General features: G+C 41.7%; 12 protein-coding genes across 12 annotated transcripts; 5 read left to right on the top strand and 7 right to left on the bottom strand.

Annotated features, from left to right (window-relative positions):
- The first annotated feature begins 44 nt into the window (after positions 1-44).
- V1516DRAFT_676278 (DHS-like NAD/FAD-binding domain-containing protein) lies at positions 45-1620 on the top strand. Its single transcript, XM_066922394.1, has one exon. The coding sequence runs from the start codon at positions 179-181 to the stop codon at positions 1472-1474; it is 1296 nt and encodes a 431-aa protein (XP_066776540.1). The 5' UTR covers positions 45-178; the 3' UTR covers positions 1475-1620.
- Positions 1621-1641: 21 nt separating this feature from the next.
- On the top strand, positions 1642-2993 carry V1516DRAFT_676275 (GPN-loop GTPase). Its single transcript, XM_066922393.1, has 4 exons — positions 1642-1734; positions 1783-1973; positions 2025-2104; positions 2147-2993. The coding sequence occupies exons 1-4, from the start codon at positions 1687-1689 to the stop codon at positions 2689-2691; spliced, it is 864 nt and encodes a 287-aa protein (XP_066776539.1). The 5' UTR covers positions 1642-1686; the 3' UTR covers positions 2692-2993.
- On the bottom strand, positions 2693-4865 carry V1516DRAFT_712370 (Rec8 like protein-domain-containing protein). Its single transcript, XM_066924283.1, has 8 exons — positions 4772-4865; positions 4667-4718; positions 4474-4609; positions 4335-4425; positions 3435-4287; positions 3091-3388; positions 2988-3039; positions 2693-2940 (listed from the first exon to the last, which is right to left on the bottom strand). The coding sequence occupies exons 1-8, from the start codon at positions 4825-4827 to the stop codon at positions 2742-2744; spliced, it is 1737 nt and encodes a 578-aa protein (XP_066776538.1). The 5' UTR covers positions 4828-4865; the 3' UTR covers positions 2693-2741.
- A 154-nt stretch (positions 4866-5019) lies between these two features.
- Positions 5020-6562, top strand: V1516DRAFT_676265 (Rad51-domain-containing protein). Its single transcript, XM_066922392.1, has 5 exons — positions 5020-5215; positions 5273-5349; positions 5410-5477; positions 5536-6173; positions 6240-6562. Exons 1-5 carry the CDS (start codon positions 5123-5125, stop codon positions 6399-6401), a joined length of 1038 nt encoding a protein of 345 aa, XP_066776537.1. The 5' UTR covers positions 5020-5122; the 3' UTR covers positions 6402-6562.
- V1516DRAFT_676262 (Aspartate/glutamate/uridylate kinase) lies at positions 6418-9132 on the bottom strand. The gene has a single exon (XM_066922391.1). It carries the CDS (start codon positions 9042-9044, stop codon positions 6528-6530), a length of 2517 nt encoding a protein of 838 aa, XP_066776536.1. The 5' UTR covers positions 9045-9132; the 3' UTR covers positions 6418-6527.
- Positions 9133-9453: 321 nt separating this feature from the next.
- On the top strand, positions 9454-11770 carry V1516DRAFT_387954 (kinase-like domain-containing protein). The gene is made up of 4 exons (XM_066918979.1): positions 9454-9965; positions 10012-10427; positions 10478-10726; positions 10780-11770. Exons 1-4 carry the CDS (start codon positions 9584-9586, stop codon positions 11527-11529), a joined length of 1797 nt encoding a protein of 598 aa, XP_066776535.1. The 5' UTR covers positions 9454-9583; the 3' UTR covers positions 11530-11770.
- V1516DRAFT_676254 (60S ribosomal protein eL14) lies at positions 11602-12659 on the bottom strand. Its single transcript, XM_066922390.1, has 2 exons — positions 12420-12659; positions 11602-12222 (listed from the first exon to the last, which is right to left on the bottom strand). The coding sequence occupies exons 1-2, from the start codon at positions 12549-12551 to the stop codon at positions 11920-11922; spliced, it is 435 nt and encodes a 144-aa protein (XP_066776534.1). The 5' UTR covers positions 12552-12659; the 3' UTR covers positions 11602-11919.
- A 683-nt stretch (positions 12660-13342) lies between these two features.
- On the bottom strand, positions 13343-14388 carry V1516DRAFT_387710 (synaptobrevin-domain-containing protein). The gene is made up of 3 exons (XM_066918978.1): positions 14009-14388; positions 13715-13905; positions 13343-13659 (listed from the first exon to the last, which is right to left on the bottom strand). Exons 1-3 carry the CDS (start codon positions 14102-14104, stop codon positions 13602-13604), a joined length of 345 nt encoding a protein of 114 aa, XP_066776533.1. The 5' UTR covers positions 14105-14388; the 3' UTR covers positions 13343-13601.
- Positions 14365-18966, bottom strand: V1516DRAFT_676248 (DNA replication factor Dna2-domain-containing protein). Its single transcript, XM_066922389.1, has 3 exons — positions 16149-18966; positions 15353-16094; positions 14365-15298 (listed from the first exon to the last, which is right to left on the bottom strand). The coding sequence occupies exons 1-3, from the start codon at positions 18832-18834 to the stop codon at positions 14674-14676; spliced, it is 4053 nt and encodes a 1350-aa protein (XP_066776532.1). The 5' UTR covers positions 18835-18966; the 3' UTR covers positions 14365-14673.
- Positions 18967-19507: 541 nt separating this feature from the next.
- V1516DRAFT_676245 (uncharacterized protein) lies at positions 19508-20793 on the top strand. The gene is made up of 2 exons (XM_066922388.1): positions 19508-20361; positions 20413-20793. Exons 1-2 carry the CDS (start codon positions 19565-19567, stop codon positions 20630-20632), a joined length of 1017 nt encoding a protein of 338 aa, XP_066776531.1. The 5' UTR covers positions 19508-19564; the 3' UTR covers positions 20633-20793.
- V1516DRAFT_387707 (uncharacterized protein) lies at positions 20548-21595 on the bottom strand. The gene is made up of 3 exons (XM_066918977.1): positions 21020-21595; positions 20833-20961; positions 20548-20775 (listed from the first exon to the last, which is right to left on the bottom strand). Exons 1-3 carry the CDS (start codon positions 21482-21484, stop codon positions 20731-20733), a joined length of 639 nt encoding a protein of 212 aa, XP_066776530.1. The 5' UTR covers positions 21485-21595; the 3' UTR covers positions 20548-20730.
- Positions 21596-21664: 69 nt separating this feature from the next.
- Positions 21665-22376, bottom strand: V1516DRAFT_707662 (40S ribosomal protein eS25). Its single transcript, XM_066924180.1, has 2 exons — positions 21982-22376; positions 21665-21920 (listed from the first exon to the last, which is right to left on the bottom strand). The coding sequence occupies exons 1-2, from the start codon at positions 22286-22288 to the stop codon at positions 21892-21894; spliced, it is 336 nt and encodes a 111-aa protein (XP_066776529.1). The 5' UTR covers positions 22289-22376; the 3' UTR covers positions 21665-21891.
- Between the last annotated feature and the right edge of the window lie 139 nt (positions 22377-22515).

Here is a 22515-nt window from a genome sequence, read left to right as displayed (position 1 = left end):
TACTTGAGCCTCACTCTACCCCTGTCATTTTCAAGATGGCGGGATCTCGCATTCCCTGTGAATATTGATCATACTATCAGCTGGTTTTGATTGTTTGAATATTTAAAACGAGAAGGTTTGTTTCACAAAGGTCGCTTTCTGCTTATGCTGTTACTACTTATTTGTGCCCAAGCTTAGCATGCAGACGGTTCTCCAGGGTGCTCCTGTCGTGACGACCGAGGCATCCGCAACAGATAAACCTGTTCGCCGGAGGCGGTCGGTCAACGCGGAAAAATGTACTGGTTCGTTTGTCCTTGATGATAAAATAATTAATCTGGAATCTTTTAATCAAATTCAAGAGAAGATTCCGTTTGCGAATACACTCTTTCGAGCTCTTCGGAAATCGAAACGACTGGTTGCTGTTGTGGGAGCCGGGATTTCAGTCGAGGCCGGCATTCCTGATTTCAGATCTCAAGATGGGCTTTTCAAAACTGTGAAAAATACTTTTAATTTAAAAGGAAATGGGAAAGCTATGTTTGACTCATCTGTGTATAAAGATGTTGAGACGACGAGAATGTTTCATTCAATGATTAATACGCTCCATTTGAAGAGCAATGAGGCAAAAGCGACTTCCTTTCATAATTTTTTGTCTCGGTTGGCGACCGATAAAAGATTGCTCCGGCTCTATACTCAAAATGTGGACGGTTTAGAACTTGACTTGATTGGCCTGCAAACCATCATTCCTCTGCCGTCCCGCGCCCCGTTTCCGAAAACCATACAGTTACATGGCGGACTAACCAAGATGGTGTGCGCAAAATGTGGCTGGCTGGGTCAGTTTGATCCTCAGCTGTTCATGCAATCCGAGAGCCCAGAGTGCGATGAATGCAAGGAATTAGACTCTGTCCGAGAAGTCGTTGGTAAACGAGCTCAGGGCGTCGGACGATTGCGGCCGCGAATTGTACTATATAATGAGGCCAATCCGGATGCAGAAGCAATCGGATCTGTTACCACCGCCGATTTAAGAGCTCGCCCAGACGTCCTGCTTGTTGTAGGAACAAGCTTACAGATCCCAGGCGTACGCCGAATCGTCAAGGAAATGGCTCAAGCTGTCCGGGCTACGGGCGGAACAACTATTTGGATTAATCGTGATGATCCGCCGGCGATTAAAATGCTGGAAAACGTTTTTGATCTACAACTTAGGGGCGATTGCCAGACGCTACCGCTGTTTCTAGACAAGTATGAAGAGCTGATGGGACGGCCAAAGCGACAGCGCAAAATGTCATATAACAAGAATATCAGCATGGATTCGTCTATGAATTTGACAGATGTATACCGAGTCGTTAAAAAACCAAAACAAATTAAGCGAAATATCGACCAAGATATCCACAATATCGACTCTGTCGGGCACACTGACCTAAACAAAACCCTAGGTATTGTGAAATCAGAATCTGATGAAAGGATTCTGTATATGGATCTCACGACTCCACCAAAATGATCATTTTACGTTTTGATATTATTATGTTATAGTTTATTGTTATGTTCGGTGTAATCTAGATTGGCATGAATATACTATGGGTTTTAGGAGTGGGATTGACTGAACTCCCAATGGATTTTCGTTGATACATTGTCCCAATTATCTAATCATAGTAATTGCTTAGAACCCGTAACTGTGCCGAATTGAAATAATTATTATCCCTTTCGTAAGAAATGTCGAGAGTAGGCGTCATGGTCCTCGGACCTGCTGGTGTGGGAAAGGCAAGAATGAACTGATTTCGATTCGATAGGTCAACTAACACTGCATAGAGCACGTTTTGTTCTTCACTTCTGACATACATCCAAAGTATTGGCCGTCGCGCACACCTGGTCAATCTCGATCCCGCAGCCGAACCCGGTGAATACGAATTCACCATCGACATTCGAGATCTCATATCTCTTGAAGACGTAATGGAGGAAATGTCATTTGGACCAAATGGAGGCCTGATCTATTGTTTTGAGTATGTTGTCTACTGGCCCACCCTAAAAGGCTAGAAAATTGACATAATTAGATTCTTACTGAGTCATTTGGACTGGCTGGACGAAGAAATTGGCGATTATGAGGAGGAATATTTAATTTTCGATTGTCCAGGTACTTATCTCCCATTTTTGAAATTACGGCACTGACGAACAGGGCAAATCGAATTATATACCCACATCCCAGTTTTACCGACTCTAGTCAAGCACTTGTCACAAACGCTTGGTTTCTCGCTCTGCGCTACATACTTGCTAGAAGCTCCATTTGTCATTGATCGGCCAAAGTTTTTCTCGGGTGTCATGTCAGCTATGTCAGCGATGATTCTACTCGAACTTCCCCATATCAATATTCTCTCGAAACTAGATCTAATAAAGGACGACCTGAGCAAACGACAAATCAAATCATTCCTGACACCGGATACGTCGCTCATCACGGAGATTAATGCAAGCACCAACAAAAAGTGGTATGATTTGAATAGTGCCTTGGTTCAACTGATCGAGGATTTTGGAATGGTGCAATTTCTACCACTGGAATCCCGGAATTCTGATAGTGTCGCAACGATTTTATCATATATAGATGATATTACTCAATGGGCAGAATCGCAAGAACCAAGAGAACCTAAAGATGAAGTCGACTACGAGGACGAAGATCAAGAAGACGGCGATTTCGATATGAACCAGTTACGTTCTATGATCGGCTGATTTAATATAGCAACAGACAATGTATATTATGAAAAAAATGTTTCTGTATATCAAAAAGCAAGCTGGATATCAAACTCTGCCAGACCTTGTTCGATTCGTTCAGCTACAGTGACCGCGCCAGCGCTCAGTAGAGATAACAATTGCATCAGACCTTGCGCCGCCACCGGCCGCGTGCTTATTTCTGGCTCAATTAATTCTGTAAAAGTTAGCTGGTTTTGTTGCAACATGTCCATTCGCATCGCAATGTAACTAGTAAAAAGTGTTAGACTTGCTCCTTGCTTGTAATCTGTACACACTCATAGAAATTTTGTTCTTCTTGCTGCAATCGATCAAAATTCAGCAAAATGTCTATTCTTAATCAGTATGCCTAGTTAATCCAAGTGCGCAGTAATCAGGTACCAGAATCCGTATTTTCAGGTTCGTAATCCGGCAACTCTTCTTGGCCGTCAGCAAATAAGTCCGAAACCCGTCGCGAAAGACGCCGGCTTTGGCGATACGGATTTGAGCCATCGGATGAATATCGCTTTGTAGGTGATGTAGACGCTGATGATCCACCGTAAGATAAACTTTGCTGTCTTGAACGGCCAACCGCAGAACTGTGCAATCCTTCAGCGGATGCGTTCCAGGGTAACATTGACGAGGATTGAAAACCGACGAGGTTATCTATCGAGTCTTGTACTCGAGGTATTTCAATTTCCTGATTTGTTAATTATGAAAATCTTAACTCCAAACATCAATCTCACGTCAAAGAATGGCAAATCATCTGCATCAGACATTACTTGAACTTCTGGCTCGGGTTGATTAGAAATTGGATTCTCCTTCGTTGGCTTATATTCCAAATACGATGATTTGAACGTATCGGAAAGTGATCCGACCAAATATCCACCGTAAACAAAATATTCAGGCACTGTAACTTTGATAAATCTCGCCTCTGCCTTTTCAGCTCGTTCTCGTGTCTCTTGAGCCATGCGAAGCCGATAATTATCGCGATTTTGTCTGAGAATTGAAGTCGCTAGTTCAGATTTTTCATCAATCACGACTGGACGCAGAATCTTCCGTCTTTTAGAGCTTGGAGGACCTATTGCGTCTGAATCTAACAATCGAGCTTCTCGGACAGGAAAACCGTCAGTGCCGGTTAATGGTATTTGATATTTCGCATCATTATATGCAATCACTGTCTGGGGACCATGAGAAACATCTACTTGGTTGCCATTCTCATCTGTAAACAAATCATCAAGTAACGCATTCTCGGGAAACTCGACCACAGCCGAGCTACCAACTTCGTCATCATGATCATTATCGAATACAATGGGATCTGTTTCAAATGCAGTTCCTTCGTCGCCAAATTCAAAGGTAACTCGGCCTAGATCATGGTCATTGATCGATTCATCAGTAAAAACAGAATGCGAGCGTTCGGGTATTGTAATTTCAGGATATTCCTCAAGATAACTGCTTTCGCCTGTACTCTGGGTAGCAGATAGAAGTGATAGTTCTGAATCCAGCTGGAGGTCGTCAATTGGAGCAGAATAGTTTAGTGGCAGCAACCCAAAATCAATAACAAACGTTGGATCATCCAGCAACATGTAATTCCATGGTCTATCGACATGTTAAAATTTCCCATTAATAGATATTCTCCATTATACTTTTCAATAGTCATGGATTGTCCTGCATCCACGGTTGTCGACGTATTGATCAAGGCATGGCGAAGTCGCGTGTGCGTACCCGAAATATCAGCTGCATAAGTCAGCACAGTAGTGAAACAGCAAAATATAAATCACGAACAAAACAGAAACCCGGCCTGCTGCTCATAAATTGTAATCAAGCCATACAACAAACTCGAGCTCAATCGTAATGCCAACGGCGCGGGTGGATCAATAATCACTTTACAAGCTGCAGGAATGGACACTTTCAATATATCCTACCAAGACTTAGAGTTACTAGAAATTAACAAACTTTTTAATCCTCTGATTGCTACCTTCTTCTGTATTCGTTTGAATGACGACTTAGGGCCTAGCGTTGCGACCAGCCTAGACGCGTCTTAATTAATAATAGCTGTACATGATCAAATAACTGTAGATACCAAGCTGTTCCGAGACCATTCGATTTTTGCACTAATAGATCAGAAGAAAAAAACATTTTTATTTATATTAAGAATTTAATTAAGGCAGCTAAATCCAGAGAGTACTTTATATGTGACGAGTTCTGAAGTTCGATAAACGCGTAGTGCACACGTGATAGAAAGTCACGCGCGGACGCGTCGCTTGTTTACTCTTAATGGGCTTCCTCCCAACATCGTGAATTCTAATTCTGCGAGACACGACTCTTTCCTTTCTATTCATCCAGGCGGAATATCGCATATATTTGAAAGTCTACAAATTATAATTAGTGCCTAACAAATAGATATTTTAAAAGTAGTCATTTGAGACTGGATATGTCTGAAACCGATCATCAACCGCAATCGAGCGAAGACTTTAGTGGAGAGGAGTTGCCAGTTAGTGGGCCAACTCCTTTAGCTATGCTGGAAGTACGCACTTTTCAATTTGTCTACTTTTCTTTGACTTTTGCTAACATTAATTGTAAGGGAAATGGAATCACTGCTGGCGATCTGCGAAAAGTATTAGAGGCAGGTTATAATACTGTCGAATCTGTTGCCTATACGTACGTCGTTTGCTGTCTATAACTCCGTGGGATTTCAGAAACTGACAATTTGGTTTATAGTCCAAAACGACAGTTGTTGACTGTTAAAGGAATTTCTGAAGCCAAGGCTGACAAGTTATTGATGGAAGGTAACTACACGTCACATCAGACTCTGGTCGGGTGCTTTGACTAATTTGTGTAATGCAGCGGCAAAGCTAGTTCCCATGGGATTCACTACTGCCACAGAATATCATCAGCGTCGTAGTGAGCTTATCACGATCACTACTGGGTCCAAAAATCTTGACACCTTACTTGTTGGTGGAGTTGAAACTGGTTCGATTACTGAGATCTTTGGGGAGTTTCGAACAGGCAAGAGTCAACTGTGCCATACCTTGGCTGTTACCTGTCAATTACCAATCGATATGGGTGGTGGAGAAGGCAAATGCTTATACATCGACACAGAAGGAACATTCAGACCAGTTCGACTTCTCAGCATTGCTCAAAGATTTGGGCTCAACGGTCAAGAAGTCCTTGACAATGTTGCGTACGCGCGTGCTTACAACGCCGACCATCAGCTGCAACTTCTCAATCAGGCCGCCTCGTTAATGGCCAACTCTCGTTTCTCGCTCTTGGTGGTTGACAGTATTATGGCACTTTACCGCACGGATTTCAGCGGACGGGGTGAATTGGCAGCGCGCCAGATGCATGTCGCCAAATTCTTACGAACTCTCCAGCGACTGGCCGATGAGTTTGGTATTGCCGTAGTCATTACTAATCAGGTTGTTTCTCAAGTCGATGGACAATCTAACATGTATAATCCCGATCCCAAAAAGCCAATTGGGGGTGTAAGTTCAACTTCATCTTGCTATTTTTTAGCCGTAGGGCAAATTGTTAACTGTGATTTTCTTTAGCACATCCTAGCCCATTCTTCGACGACAAGACTGTCTCTTAAGAAAGGCCGGGGTGAACAACGCGTCTGCAAAGTGTACGATTCGCCCTGTCTACCTGAAGCCGATTGTGTTTTTGCAATTTACGAAAACGGAATTGGAGACCCAAAAGATGATGACGAATGATATGCAGCGAAGTATACTGTATTTTTACTTATTTATTGTCGTTGATATCTATATTGCATTGCTTCAGTTTATAATCATATTTCCAATACCAAAACCAAAATAAAACTTTTAAACCAGGTAAGACTTTTACATCTTGGGAATACCCGCGTACTCATCATATCCGAGTGACAAGTTTAAGTTCTGTAGACATTGAGTCGCAGCTCCTTTAAGCAAATTGTCAATCGTTGAAATAACAACGGCCCGAGGTTCAGAGGAATGCACAGCAAATCCGCCCACAGTAACTCCGTGTTTATGAGCGATATCTTTGACCACAGGAATGTCGGAAGTCACTTTTATTAATGGCTCACTCTCGTACTTCTCATCGAAAAGCTCCTTGATCTCGCCCGCAGTCAGTCGCTTACTGAGCGGAACTGAAATTGTGAGCGTGATTCCCTGGAACCACTGTCCCACATGCGGCGTAAAAGATACCGGACTGCCCAGATGGCTCGAAATCTCCCGCTCGTGGATATGATCTGTTAGCGCATATGGAAGAAGATTATCGCTCAGGTTGTTAATGTCATTCTTGGGTGATGGCTTAGTACCAGCACCAGAATATCCCGAAACTCCAAATATACTCGGCTGCGATCCCTTATTGATAAATGGAATTAGCGGCGCCAGTCCGATCTGTGAACCGGTCGCATAGCACCCTGGATTGGCAATCGATTTCGATTCTGAAATTACTTTCCGGTCATTTAACTCGGGTAGTCCATATGCCCATGCATCATCGAATCGATAGTCAGCTCCAAGATCAATAATCACAGACTCGCCCTTCGCACCCTGCACCGCTGCAACAAAGGGCTTGCATACGCCATTAGGAAGAGCCATAACCCAAGCATCAACTTCACCACTCTTTTCTATGTTGGACACATCATCTGTCTGTAAATTAGAATACATTAAATCTGATTTCGTATATCCATCAACAGTCTTGCCGTTCAGTTCTCGGGAAGAAACATAGGCGAGTTCAAGACCGGGATGGTTGTTGATTAAGTCGATTAAGGCTTTGCCAGTGTATCCACGAGCACCAATAAGAGCAACCTTTTTGGAAAGCTGTGTAGAATAATTTCGTTTACCACGGGTAGGATCTATTGTTCGTCCAATGGTCGGCCGAGCAGTAGTGGCGGTCGAGAACAGACGTGTCTGACTGGGTATTCGAGCAGCAGAAGAAGAGGCAGCAGTCTTTGATGCAAACTCTTTCATCAGACTAGAGATAGCTTCTGATGACTCTATTCCGTACCAAAAAAGAATTTTTCCATCGTTAATTAGCGAACCATCCGCGCGATCAAAATACCATGATGTTCGCTCACTAGCCTCCGGAACAATCCACTGGAGAGCCTTATTTTTGGAATAGATAGCGGACCACACATTATCTGCGACATTATTTTGCCAACCATCCTTAGAAGCAATAAATTTATCAAGAATAGGAATATTTTCTCCAGCAGACTTCTTCACAATCGCAAGCACTTCAAAAGGCTCATCAGCATATGCCACGAAATCAGATTCTCGAAGCGATGCTATGTATTTATCAACAGCGGCAGTCGAATTACCAAAAGAAGAATCTTTAATTAATACAGCCTCAAGGCTACCTTTAGGGAATTCATCGACATTTGAACGGGTAATGAGCTTATAACCTCGTCGAATCATAGTACCAGCACCGGAATCGGTGAACAGTTCCTTCTCAAGATCACCAGTAGAGATGATTGCCACTGAGCTAGAGCGAGGCAAATGCATTAGCAAATCATGAATCTCTTTGATTTTTAGCTTTGTGCCATATTTAACCCAGGGCTGCTTCATGAGACCTTCATATTCCTCGTCCAAATTAATCATACTAATTTTCTCGCCGGTCTCTCCATGAATCAGACCACCCTTTTCATTCAAATAAACAATTTTCAAAGGCTGAATAACACGAGCAAGCTCTCCTGCAGCAACATCAGCATTAACATTGAGAATCTGACCATCTTCAGTCTCAGCCAAGCTGGTTAGAATCGGAAGTGCACCGGCTTCAATGCTTGCCTCAATGGGCGTTTTGTCAACTTTCGTGATGTGACCAACAAGTTTGTATTTCTCCTTGTCTAAATACTCGGCAGTAAAAACTCCTCCAGTGATTGGCCGTGCGCGAACTCCTTGCTTCTCGAGTGCATCAACTAATTTAAGATTCTGCTCCAAGAAGCAACGACGAACAACAGCCATAGTCTTACTGTCTGTAATTCGAATTCCATCGATATAATCAGGTTCGACACCTTCTGCCTCGAGAATCTCATTGATCTGAGGTCCTGTTCCGTGAAGTATGATGGGAAAAAGGCCGACGTGGTTGAGAAAAGCCAGCGAGGACGCCAGTTCAGATAGATTTTGGGTGATAATCGCACCGCCAACCTTGATAACAGCAAACTGCTGACTACTCACCGATGTAAAATACTTGAGATACTGCTCGACCTCTCGTTTACTTCCAATATTCCCCAGCAGCTGAATCACCGTCGATCTGGTAGAACTGTGTCGTACACCTGGGGTCTGAACCATGTTTCTAGTAGTCCGAGAACTTAGGCGGGAATTAACCACCGCCCGAAAAACTCCAGATCCTACAGAGACGCGACGAACACACTTAAGCATTTTTTCTTCTTTATTTCTGCAAGAGATCTTTGATGATCTTTTGTTGCTCACAATTCGTGCGTCAGATGAAGTTTTCAGTGAACACTCTCCAGCTTTTCAAAACTTTTTCCTCCCGTTAGAAAGATGACCCACACAAACTGTGGCTGCGCACGTGACTGATTTGGGCTAGTAGCAGTGTAGTCTATTTACATATACAAAAGAAATATGAGCATAAACTAGACTAAATAATCAAATAAAAATCATTAATTGGCAGTTAATCACATTAAATTTTTGTTAATTAATCATCACTGGAGAAATTCTACCTGATCACTTTTGCAAGCTAGCTTACTCATTTCCATGGCAACCAATATCATGTGACTGAAGCGGAGATTTGTTTATTTACTGTTAGCACATTTGGGACATATTGATGTCTGTCCGGGACATCCTCGCTCGTATGGCAGATTTCTCTTGAGATATAACTTTCACCCGCAAATACCTGAACTTGGAGCAAACAGAAGCTTGAATAGATCTATTATTGAGCGGACTTTCTTTTTGTTGTCATGGCTTCGCCTTTCAATCCTTCTCGAAACAAGATCTTTGCCTCGCCAGGACGATCAAGCGACAAGCGGACGTCTGAAAATAGCTCGATTGATAGTCTTTCGAAAGGCGTCAATGGACTATACATGAGCAATGTCGGCGCATACGCAAAACTTGCCCCTTTTGACGAAAACCATGACGATATCACTTCTGTAGTCAAGCTTGACGGGAAGGAGGCTTTGCAATCGAAATATGATCAGGAGAATTCAGTCGACAACGTAACTGTTGCAGATCTTGCTCGCATCAAAAATTCGTTGCGAAAAGCAAGCAATGGGCTGACTCCCGAAGAGCTAAAAAAGCTTAATGATCCGAGTGTTCGGCGAGTTGTGAACGCAGCTCAGATATGTATGTTTGTGTACGTAATCGACTTTCCTATTCTAATATCTACCAGACTTCCTTGACTATTATTTTGATCTTCTTTCATATGTTCACAATCGAAACCAGCGACTGCAAAAATTTCGTCAGACAACTGCATCTCTTCCTCCTGCGGAGCAACAAGTACAATGGAAGTCATACACTGGTAGGGAACGAGCGTATCTTCGCAAGCGTCGCACTCGTCTCCGTTATGGTGATTTTGATATTCTCACTCAAGTTGGTCAAGGAGGTTATGGAAATGTTTTTCTCGCTCGAAAATCAGATACGAAAGAAATTTGTGCTCTCAAGGTTGTGAAAAAAAAGATCATTTTCAAGCTAGACGAAATTCGACATGTTCTTACTGAACGTGACATTCTTACGGCTGCCAACTCACCCTGGTTGGTGAAGCTATTGTACGCGTTCCAGGATCCCGAGTGCATCTATCTTGCTATGGTAAGTTCACAGAGTAAAGAAAAGTATAGACGTTGATTTATGATCTGTAGGAATATGTTCCTGGAGGCGATTATCGTACATTGTTGAATAGCACTCGCGTTTTGAGTCCTCGTCATGCTCGATTCTACATCACAGAGATGTTTTGCGCAGTTGAAAGCCTCCACAAACTTGGCTATACTCACCGAGACCTGAAACCAGAAAATTTCTTGATTGACGCAACTGGTCATATTAAATTGACTGATTTTGGTTTGTCTTCAGGATCTCTGAGTAAGGAGCGTGTCGAGAGCATGCGAATCAAGGTAAGATGAAAATGAGAAACGTAATTAGCAATTTCTTTTTAACGCGTTTCTAGCTGGATGCGATGAAAGGAAGTACTCGAATGCCTCACCGTACGTTTAGCGAGCGTCAATCACTATATCGTTCTTTAAGAGAAAAAGATCTCAATTATGCAAACAGTATTGTTGGCTCTCCAGATTACATGGCTCTTGAAGTATTAGAAGGCAAAAAGTATGATTGTACAATTGACTATTGGTCTCTTGGATGTATTTTATTCGAGTCTTTATGCAGCTACCCACCGTTCGCCGGTGCTAACATCAGCGAGACCTATGCCAATGTCCGATGCTGGAAAGATGTGTTTCGTCGACCTGTTTATGACAACAATCAGTATGCTTTCAGCGACCGTACCTGGGATTTAATGACGCATCTGATTGCCGAACCCGGACGACGACTTCGTACAATTCAGGAAGTACATGCGCACAAGTATTTTGCCGAGATCGATTGGACAAACGTTCGTCGCATGCAGCCACCATTTATTCCGCAGCTTGATTCCGATATCGATGCAGGCTACTTTGATGACTTTACGGACAAGTCCAATATGGCTCACTATAAGGAAGTACACGAGAAGGAGGCTCAATTAGAAATGCTTGCCGACAAAGACGATGTCAAACGAGGTGCATTTGTAGGTTTTACATTTAAACACTCAAAAGCCTTGTCAATGATGGATGAGGGCAAACTGAATGAGACTTCTGCCACTCGTAAGATTCGGTCAGCTATAGAAACAGCAGCAGCAGCTTCAGATGGTAATTTCCAAACCATGTTTTAGAATGACCCTCATTTCTTGGCTTTTTTGGGTGATCAAATTTATAGGAATAAGAATAACAAACTGATGAAGAAAGTCGAAGAAATCTGAAATTTAGACTGGAGGGAGTCAAGAGTTTTCCTGCTTTTCGTTCTGATTTTGTTGCGGGTGAGTTTAATTTGAGTTGAACGCATTTGATGCTGTTCAAGTGATGAAACATCTTTCTGTTTGTTGTCTAAGTATTAGCTAAATCAATAAATGAACATAAGCCTAAAAGATGAGTAAGGATAAAAAATGTGGATAACAGGAAAATAGACTTTTTTATAGATCGTAAATACAGCACAAGAGGAAACATATTAAATGTACACGAAAAAAAAATCAACCATTCGATGCTTAATAAGAGTTATTGTATTCTTACGCCGATTTTTTTGCCTTTGCTAGAGCCTTGCTGACCTCGTACCGTCGCTGCTTCTTGAGGATGAGAACCTGGAATCGCTGGAAGTCGGTCAAGTTCCATCGTTTCTCGCGAGCGCTGATCTTCTTAGCCCAAGCACTCTTGGACCATTTTTCTTCGACAGCGGCTTCAGCCCACTTCTTTGCGAGAGTTCCGCTGCGGGCACCACGAGTGAGCTTCGAGATAGTGATGGGAGTGAGGGTGACCTGAGCGAGAGAAATAGACTGTCTGGGAACGCCAGCAGTAGGACCTTCAACGAGAATCTGTAGACCGTTAGAATGAAGACATAATTTAGAGAGAAACTAGTTTCGGTCCAGATCGGTAAGAAAATTGATAAGAGTTGTACATAAATTTCACCTGAAACGAAATTCATCCAACTCCGTCCTTTCAATTTGCTCTTTTATTCCAATCCACCCGAAGTCCAATCGACTCTCAACGATAAACGAAATATAGAACATACACGCTTGTGGTCAATGATCTCGACAATAGCAGCGAGCTTGCCTGCATATGGTCCCTTTGAGACGAGAACGACTCGGCCAACCTCGACCAATCGCCATTGCGGTCCTTGAATGACGGTTCCTTGTTCGGCCATTGCTTCTGAATTCTATGTAGTGTTCTTTAATAAAGAATCTTTCTAATCACTCTCTTCTAATAAAAGAGATTCAAACCGACACAATTTCGACAAGAAGTTTGATTGATGATGATGGTGTGGAAGAGAGCTCTGATTTGGGATGTGTGAGACAGAATTACTGTCGATCGGCGCACAATACTGGTGTGTCTAATTGGTCTCTAGTGAAAGACGCACATCGGACTATCGCAAACTAAACACATTCAGGATAGTGTCAAAATCACAGTCACGGCATGTAGGGCTATTTAAGCCCTACATGCCTAATAGAAGAAGCCCGTACCCCGATTTTACTCCCAATGTAACTTTGATTTCAGCTTCAATTAGCAATATCTGGTCAAAATATAGAACTTCTGCATTATCCGTTTACAGTCCATATACCAAATTGACACTATTTCTGTTATATTTGCGTTGGTGTTTCTATTTTGCTTATTCATGAAATTAAATATACTAATTTTTTTCCATTCAATCGATATTCAAATGCCATATAGCAAACCATTAATAATAGCTGCAATCCGGCTTCCTGATGAGATAATTTGCGATTGAGATCCTGTATTTCGAGTCATGCCTAGACTCACTGAAAGATCTACAGGTGGCATGCGACTAGCTAAGTTTCTGAACAGCTGAAATTTTGCAACTAGTATTAATGTTTGTTTGATATATCGGTCTATTTGAGTTAATCGGACTCAGGAGCATGACTCTCTGGGTTTGTAGACAGATCTGTTCCAATTACGATTAAACATTAAATAAATCGAATTGAATCAAATCAGCCAAGTCGAAAAAAATCAAAATCAAAATCAAAAATCGAGTCCAACAAACACGTCAACAAAACAAGACTAACTAGCAAAACAGAAAAAATACAAGTAGCGGTACAGCATACAGAAAGTACAACAAGACAACAGGAGCTACCTGGCCAATAACTTAACCCAGCGATGCATACATAAAAGAATGAAACAAATAAACTTTAAAGGAGCTAGATTTGATAAGGAACCGAACCAGAGAACTTTCATGTTGACTTCATGAGAAATGTATAACCAGAGGCACAATGATGACAATAAGCAGAATGATAACACCACTAGAATCAGATTAGCCAACGAGCATCAGAATATGAATGTCCTCAAAAAACTCACGCTATTAGACATAATCGCATCTTCATATCTTTCCACCACATGGCTTTCCGTGCCTTGTTCGCATTATGTCGAAATCCCTGCGCAGAAACAACGAGATTATCAGTTTTGTCTCGCAGGTCGTTAATATGACTTCCACGATCCATAACCTTGTTGATATTATCCCTCATAATAACGACCGTTTCATCGAGTTCCTATCCCAATATGTTAGTATACAACCCACTTGAGAATCGATCATCAAGTCGAATCTCTCTTGAGATCAAATAATCCAGGAAGATATATGAATTATAAACCTACCTGTTGAACCGCTGCGGTCTTACTCGATCCACCCACAGGCGCATCGGGGGAGTCATAAGGAATATACGGATCGTAAGGTGTTTTCGTTGATGCCATCGTAAATAAATATAATTTTTGACCAATTGACGATTAATTAACGAGATCTTGAAGAAGGGATAACAATCCTAGACTGTGTGGAAGCCAGCCGAATTTGTGATAAACACAGGCACTAGACCACAAAATTGCTCCGATTAAAGAGTATGAAAAATCGACCGAATCCAAAGAGCTCCAAGCAGACTCGATATTTAACGGAAATCAGCTACTAAATTTCAATATTGTGCTATCTATTTGCAAGAAGTCGCTTTGCTATACTATGTAGCTCCACATTCAAACAGGGCTGTGGGTACGTACGGAACTGCGGCCGGTACAAAGCACCTACCAAAACTACCTGTAACGGAAATATGTAAACAATCTGATTCATTAGAATGCTGATTACGTGTATTATAATCGAACTTGATTTGCAAAAGTTATAATTAACTTCACCAGATTGATTATTGCAATTACGCACGCCGATCATACCCTGTAGCGTAAGCAACTTGATAAATTTTTGTGTGAACTCAGCACGCCCTGCAGAATAATTTGAGTAGCTTATTCAAGAGAATCTGTAAATATACTTCAGTATAATGCTACAGAGAATTCACAATATTTTGGAAAATCGGTCGCTTGTTCAATAAGTGATCAGCTCGAACCACAGCCCTTTTCTCTCTTCTATTGGCATTCATTTCTTTGCTCTCCGCATTCAAATTGAAACTTCTGCTTCTATGTGAATGCATCCTCATGGCAGCAGCAGGTGCGCTATATAACCAGCCTTTCTCCTCAACTAACTTGAAAAACCGATGCATCACAGGAATCCCTTGTAATGTCTTTCGCGAGCCAAATATGACCAACTTACTACGTGCTCTTGTGAACGTCACGTTCAGTCGACGCCAATCTGTTAGTAATGTTCCTACTTGCTGCTGTTCGTTGGAGCGAACTAATGACATTAATATACACTCCTTGTCACGACCCTGAAATTTGTCTACCGTATGCATTTCGATTGACTGATACTCTTCTTCGAGCTTCTCGGCGATTAGTTTTAGCTGTCCACGATACGCAGATATTATTCCAATATCCTCTTTCGCAACCCCACTTGATACAAGAGTCTTGGCTAACAAGGCTGCCAAATCAGCTTCTACCTCGTTTTGTACTCGATCACCTCGGACCGTTTCTGTTCCTGGAATCTTGTCTGTATCCACAAACATAACTCGAACACTAAACTTTGGTCAGGAAACCACTGCGAACTCCTCTAACCAACAATATACCAACCTTTCATCTAGAACATCTCTCAGCCAACATGCCTCTAGACAGTCTCCATTGACATGCATTTTTGCAAGGCCTCGATCAAGATCAGGCACAACTAATTGCCTATTTGCAACCGCCTCAGATCCACATTTCAATTCGCCATTATAAATTAGTACGTTCGAAAGCAACATGACATCTGCACACATTCGATACTGCGAACGTAATGCCGCCACGCTATTTCTGTGCGCATCAGAAAGTAGCTTGAATAAACTTGCATCTAGGCCTTTTGACTTGGCAGTTTTATCTCGAACTAGTGGCGATAACTGATAATCATCTCCAACGAGTACAAATTTATCTGCGACCCTCAAAGGACCTATACAGATCGGTAGTGTGATTTGTGAGGCCTCGTCAACTATGCAATAGTCAAATCGTCGTTTCATAAATATCGCATTATTAATTCCAAGACAAGTCGTCGCTACAATCGGCGAATCAAAATAAAATTTGTGAAGATCATCGAAATTGCTCGGCAAGTTGGTTTGCAGCACGGCAAACTTCTGAACTTCAGGATCAATCTTATGAATCGGTCCTAGTCGTAGTATATTATCACATTTGTCACGGATCTTTAACAAAATATTATCAACTGCCGTGTGAGTATATGATGTTAATAAAATCGTTTTCTTTTGCTGTAACAATGCCTCAATAATTTGACATAATGTTGTTGTTTTACCAGTGCCTGGCATTCCCATAATGAGTGCATAATCCTCAGCTGGTATGTGATCAGCATTAACTAGATCAAGAACGAAAATAGGTTATAACATACCACTTAAAACTTTTTCAACAGCTGAAAGCTGATCAGGATTCAGATTGGAAAACTTTTGAGTAATCCGTAAATCCAGTGGCGTAGTTCTGAAAATAGGAGCTTCAAGATTTACAATCAAGTTCCTCTTCCGCAAATCACCGTCATGAGCTAGTAATTGCACGATGTTATATCGTACAGTAGCAAGGCCATTACTAAATTCATCTTTGTCGACGCGGAACGTAATTTGAGATTTACTGGTTTGACTCGAGAGCTTATTAGACTGGAAGTCGCGGTCAACAGAAACAATTATCCAATCTGGGCCAACGGCTCTCAGGAATCCTGCTGCGAGAGCGAGATGACCGAAATTGTCAGACACAACGATTGGATCGCCGATATTGATTTGTGAATCTAGATAAGATCCAATCCTAGCTCCTTCGGATTTTTGAAATTTGTACTCGTATCTGTTAATCTTTTCTGTCGATGAGGATTGTCTAATTTCGACAATTTCTAATGATGCGAAGCAACGTCCAACTTCTTGGCGATCAGTGTCAGATAACTTCCAAATCTCATGGCGAAATCTGCTCATATTATTTTCTTCCAGTGAAAGTAATAAATCCCAATGCTTCAGAAACCGACTTTCGGCCTCTCCAATATGCTCTGTTTCCTCCGAATAATTCGTGTGCGATAATGATGATACTGAATTTGCACCGGTCTCCGCTTTGTAATAAACAAAGCATGCTTTACTAGCAAAACAGTACTTACATGTCTGACTCCGTGTTGTTAAAGGGACGATTATACTTGGAGATTTCATAGCTTGAGCAACGAGATTTCGGCCCATTATTAAGCCAGTTATTTCCGCTCGAGTTGCAGGCACACAAATCGTTTCAGAGTAGTCAAGATAATATAAAATCCCCTGAATCACTTCTAGATCATATCGATCGGACAGCATTAATGTGTACAGAATTGTCTGTGCACGATGACTGATAATGCCAGACATTCGACCAGTTTTAATCTCAAAAGGAGCTACCGAAACTCTTGTAGATTCTGGGGATCTTCGAATATTGACAGTCATATCAATACTGCCTTTCAAGCCGTACATCGGCGACCAAATATGCTCTTCGCAATCCAAGACGTTAACAATAGAAATCTCGTTAGATGAAGATGTGGTATTGGCAGCTCTATTCATGACCTCAAAATGTTTTGTAGCCCAATTTTGGATGAGCGAGTATTTCTCTCGAACATGCTTTCGAACGTTTTCCAAAGGCTCCATGACAAAAAATAGATTTTCAATGTGACGAGGTATGATCGTCTCGAGTACTTGATCTAAAAAATCATATTGAAAATTAGATTCCAGCATGCACATCTGAAATAACTCATGTAGAATAGTTCCGTAGATCATCGCCAAGTTAGTTTCCACTGGTGCTTTGACTCGTTGATGAAGAATCGCTCTGCGACGACAGTCAAACGACTGTGATACATAAGTAGTGGCAACTAAATAATCCGGATTGGTTATCAATAGACCCTCATCGCGATCTATCACACACTGGCCCGAGCAATCAAATCTTCCAATTACATGAATTACGTCGCCCTTTTCAATGATTGACTCGCACCACTCATCACGTAACAAAATCATTAAGTCTGTTGATCTTTCATCTTTTAAAACTTGAATCCGTTTTTCTTTTCTGATTTGAGCTGCCATGCGTGAGTTTACAAAGTAGTCGCCTTCAAAAACATTCTCGACAGTCAGGCGAATGTATGTCCTGTTCTGTGATAACAATCGAACATCATGTCTAGGTGTGAATGAGTAAGGCTGTCTTCCTCCAAGCTCTCCCGGTAGCAGATCATCTGATAGTAACAGATTGTCATCATCATCGGAATCAAAATAATTTTCTTCTTCTTCTTTGTTCACTGGAGGTCTTGCAATTGGGAGTGATGGCGTTGTTGAAGTTCCTGCCAGAGACTTAAATGCAGAATTCTGTTGGGTGGCTACTAAATGTTGAGATTCCTGCTTATCTATATAATCCAGATCAATGTCACTATCGCTGAACAAATCAAAGTCATCTGAGCAGCATTCGCTCTGCTCCAATTCAGACTGCTTCGTTGGAGAAAGATGTGAACCCCCTTGAGATAGTATGCTGTCATCGTTTTTCACCAAAGAAGATTTATTGTTCAGCATGGCTTCATCGCTTTGAATCCTATTTCCAAATGATTTGGCTTCTCGATACTGGATCTGGTCTCCTTGACATAATCGTTTTGAAACTGAACTTGGCCAGTCAGGTTCACAACTCGATGCTCTTCTTGATATAGCTGTAGAATGCGCCTTGTAGCGTAGTAATAGATTTGATACTGGATCTCCTCGTTTTGAATCTGCAATCGATATAGGTGGTTCAAAACCCGGAATCGATTGTGTGATGGGCGACAGGGGAGAGGAGAATTCAAAAGTGATTTCTCCCTCTGGTCGCGACTGGGAAGAAGGCTGCCAAACAACGGTCTCTTCGTTCTGGTGATTGACCATAGTCTCTTGAATTTTCACTCGTCGAGTCGGAGTTGCTAAAACAGATTTTAAATTACCATCTGTAATGGAGCGAACTCGTGGTTTTCGAGTAAGCTGATTGTCGACTGCGGTCGATTTTGCAGAGAGAATTGGTCGTGATGGTTTCCCCGCGGACTGCCGCGACGGATCCTGTTTTTGATTCTTAAGACCCATGAATCTGCAGACCAAGCTCGCTATAAGCAATAATATAATATCACAGATATTTTTTGGTTCTATAAATTTATACTCATCCTAAATCGCTATATACAGTTAACAGCCAACAAATAGTGAAGTAGTATTTTACTAGCTAGCGAACACGAACGCGTCTGTGTTGTTTTCCCAACTCGATTCACGTGATTCGAGAGCTCGGTGAGACGCGTCTAATTCCTATACGAACAAAATTCATACAGTAGATATCTATATAATCCTTGGAAACGTATGAGCACCGTTTCAAATTATAGATTATACAAATATAGAATCAGCAAACTGTGCTATAAGACGCGCTGAATCTAAAACAACAGCTTTAGGTTGCAATATGACGACCCAGTAGTATCGACACACAGATAGGCTTGACGTTGTAAAAACCTCATCTAAGTCTTATATGATCTGCTAAAAGATTGCATATAATGGTAATAATTAGCTACTAAGATAGAATTGTTAAAAATATCATTCTTTTATGCTTTTCCTATTTGAACTGAATTCCCGGGCAAAGATTGAGCGGTTCTTGTAGATCTACAGTCTTCACAAGAATCAGCTGGCCCAAATAGGCATAGACTCATGTGATCCCGCACGTGAGTTGTGAATCTTCAAGAATCGGTTTGTGATTAGATCGAGATCAAGTCGGATCAGATCAAATTGCCAAAAGTATCTATTCGTCAATGTTTGCGTTATTTGAGAATTGAATATGACATTCACGGAGAAGTTGATATTAGCAGGTATGAGGGAGAAATACCAGAATAGTCTTGGTGAAGTGCTAGCCGCCGATGCCATAGATACAGACACGATTCCAAGTGAGAGCTCAGCAGTGGATGTCACGAAGAAGCTAAGGGAACTTTCACTTACGCAACAGTCGGACGTCGATCTCAAAAAGGATGCTTTGAAAACGGTATCCGATCTAGAACTAGTCAGACTAGAGCAGAAGGCAGAAATGGGAGAAGATGCTACTGAGTCGGATGCTTTTGCGGGTACGGAAATTGATACGGAGACCTGCACGGAGACCTGCACGGAGACCTGCACAGAGGTCGCTTCGGAATTAGAGGACGCAAGTGCTACGTTAACTCAAGAAAACTTGCCGAGAAATATAGGAGAGCAGCCAGAAGAATTGTGCTTTACTACCTTCGGAGTCACCGACGATGATTGTCTTGTCGCTGCGAAAGATACGAGGTTGGTGCTGGACAGCAGCACGATCATCGACCGGGTTCGTGAGCTGCTGCTTGAAATTGAAATGCTCAAGCATCAGAATAGTTTGATGATAGAGGAAAATGATAAACTGAAAGCTCTCAACACTGAAATCGACGACTTGAAAAACGAAATCTCAGTCTTAGAATATGAAATTGTACGTATCAATTCGTTGGCCGCTTCTGAGCATGAAATCTCGAAGGAACTTGAGAGCAAATCAAACCAGGTTCTGCATATTTTGCAGCAACTTGAGAAATCATACTCGGAGTCATCGCTATATTCTCTCGTTATAGCTCCAGTGCCGTAAGTGATGATTCACTTGATTATCACAGCTCAAAGTACTAATTGAACTAGTAAGTATGACGAACTCGTTAAAAACGTATCATATGTTCAAGATAAGATCTTCATTAGTCCGTTGGATGCTCGAGCGGATTTCATAACCATATATTCGTCTAGTTCAAACGCTCTTCAGTCTCTATATTATTATTTGAACAGTCTCGAGACGTATTCGAAAGCCAGCTTAGTGTGTTCTCAAGTCAGATTATCCAAAATTCAGTTGCTAGCTCATATCTAAGATGCTTGCAAAATGCATAAAAATATTTATGCTTGAAACACTAAAGTAGAGTAATTGGAGTTATATTTATTTGACACTTTTTGTTCCCATATGTTGGATTATATAGTCTGGGGAAATATTTGAGGGATTGTTTTCTGGTAAACCTAGGTTAGTTAGTAATGGTATTGAATTAGTTAGTTTAGTTAGTAGCGAAGGCGTACTTCTAGATCGTGCTTACTGAACAAGGCAAAGACTACGTTGTCTATCTGCGCCCCTTGTTCAGATTCCAGAAACAATCGTACAGTAGATGTCGCAATCTCTGCCGCCTCTTCAATTGGGTATCCAAATATCTACTCTGGTCAGCACCGAATCATCTTCCCATTCAAGATCATCGGGAGCACAACTTACACCAGTACTAATGGACGAAAATGCAACCGATCGCACTCCATTTTCAATAGCAACTTCTAAACACCGACGATAGCAGCTTTCAAGCAACTTTGCCGAGGTCTGACGTTCATGTCGATAGTAAACTGGTCCAACCGTATGAATGATATACTTAGCAGGTAATCCATACCCCCTGGTGATTTTCGCATCCCCGGTGTCGCAGCCGCCTAATCGACGACATTCTGAAACCAGGTCCGGGCCAGCCGCTCTGTGAATAGCTCCATTGACGCCTGATCCGTCACCTAGTGCATTGTTTGCTGCATTAACAATCGCGTCGAGTCCGGTTATGCGCGTGATATCAACGATTAGGAAACTAACTTTGGTATTCAAGATCGCAGAGGGAGAATATTTAGGGAGTAGTCCCTGATCAGAAAGAAGATGCCGGCTATATAAATAGGCGACTGAAGCTATTTCCGAAAGTTTTGTCATATTAATCCTGCGCGCGAAGGTAATGTCTGTTTTCTGATAGAGGTGATGTTCATTAAACTTACAAGATCATCGAATAAATGCCCAACCCAGACAAATATTAAGATAGAGGAACCCTGAACACGCTATATTCTACTAATTCTACTAATTCTACTAATTCTACTGATTCTAATAATTCTACAAAAATTATGCTGAGTTTCTTGATATTGGCTCAAAAATTGAATCACATCCAACGATTAAAATCGACAAGCTATATTTATACAATTTAAAATGAACTTTTAGATGTCATAAATCAGGAATAACCCCAACCTATCCGTCCTGATGAAATTAAATGAATGGCTTCATAGTTTCGTAATGATGTTAATCGACGAATATTCTTAGGAGAGAGATGAATTCACTTCAAAAAGAATTTACTCGTCCGCAGCGGCGACAGCACGAGCTATAAATAATTAGAAATTGCCTCAAACCACTAGTGAAATTTCAGCTCTAAATAAACTTACTATAAGTCATCTGCTTGCTGTGTCCCACGACCTCCTTAATGACTCCACGCTTCTCGAGCTCTCGCAGAGCTGCGCGAGCAATCGAACCACCAACTTTATGACGATCAACAAGAACAGAAACAGTAACGAGCTTATAAGTGGCAGCCTCCTTGACAAGCTTATCATAGGCAGCCTGATCTAGAGTAACGGCGTGCTGAGCCTTGTCTTTGACCTTTCCCTTTGACCATTTCTTCTTGGTCTTCTTGCCGCCTGACGACGCGGCAGCAGCGATCTGAGCCTTTGTTTTTGTGGGTGTTTTTGGCGGCATCTAATCAATGAGTCAATAAACTGCACTAGACTTAGATAACAAAGAATTTTTGCTGAAGAAATTAACAATCCCCAAAGATAACTTACATTTGCTGATGATTAACTGTCACGCTAGATGTAGAGTGGGAGAGAGCGAGCCTTCGGTGGTAAAACCTCCGCTTGGGACTCCACAAGACACATCGGGCAGGATAACTTAACACCTGCAGATCTGCAGAGCTGATGAATATT

The sequence above is a fragment of the Lipomyces oligophaga genome (genome assembly GCF_038497815.1).
Source record: "Lipomyces oligophaga strain CBS 7107 unplaced genomic scaffold V1516scaffold_5, whole genome shotgun sequence".
In the NCBI taxonomy this organism is placed as follows: domain Eukaryota; kingdom Fungi; phylum Ascomycota; class Lipomycetes; order Lipomycetales; family Lipomycetaceae; genus Lipomyces; species [Lipomyces] oligophaga.
This window is presented reverse-complemented; position numbering and strand designations above follow the sequence as displayed.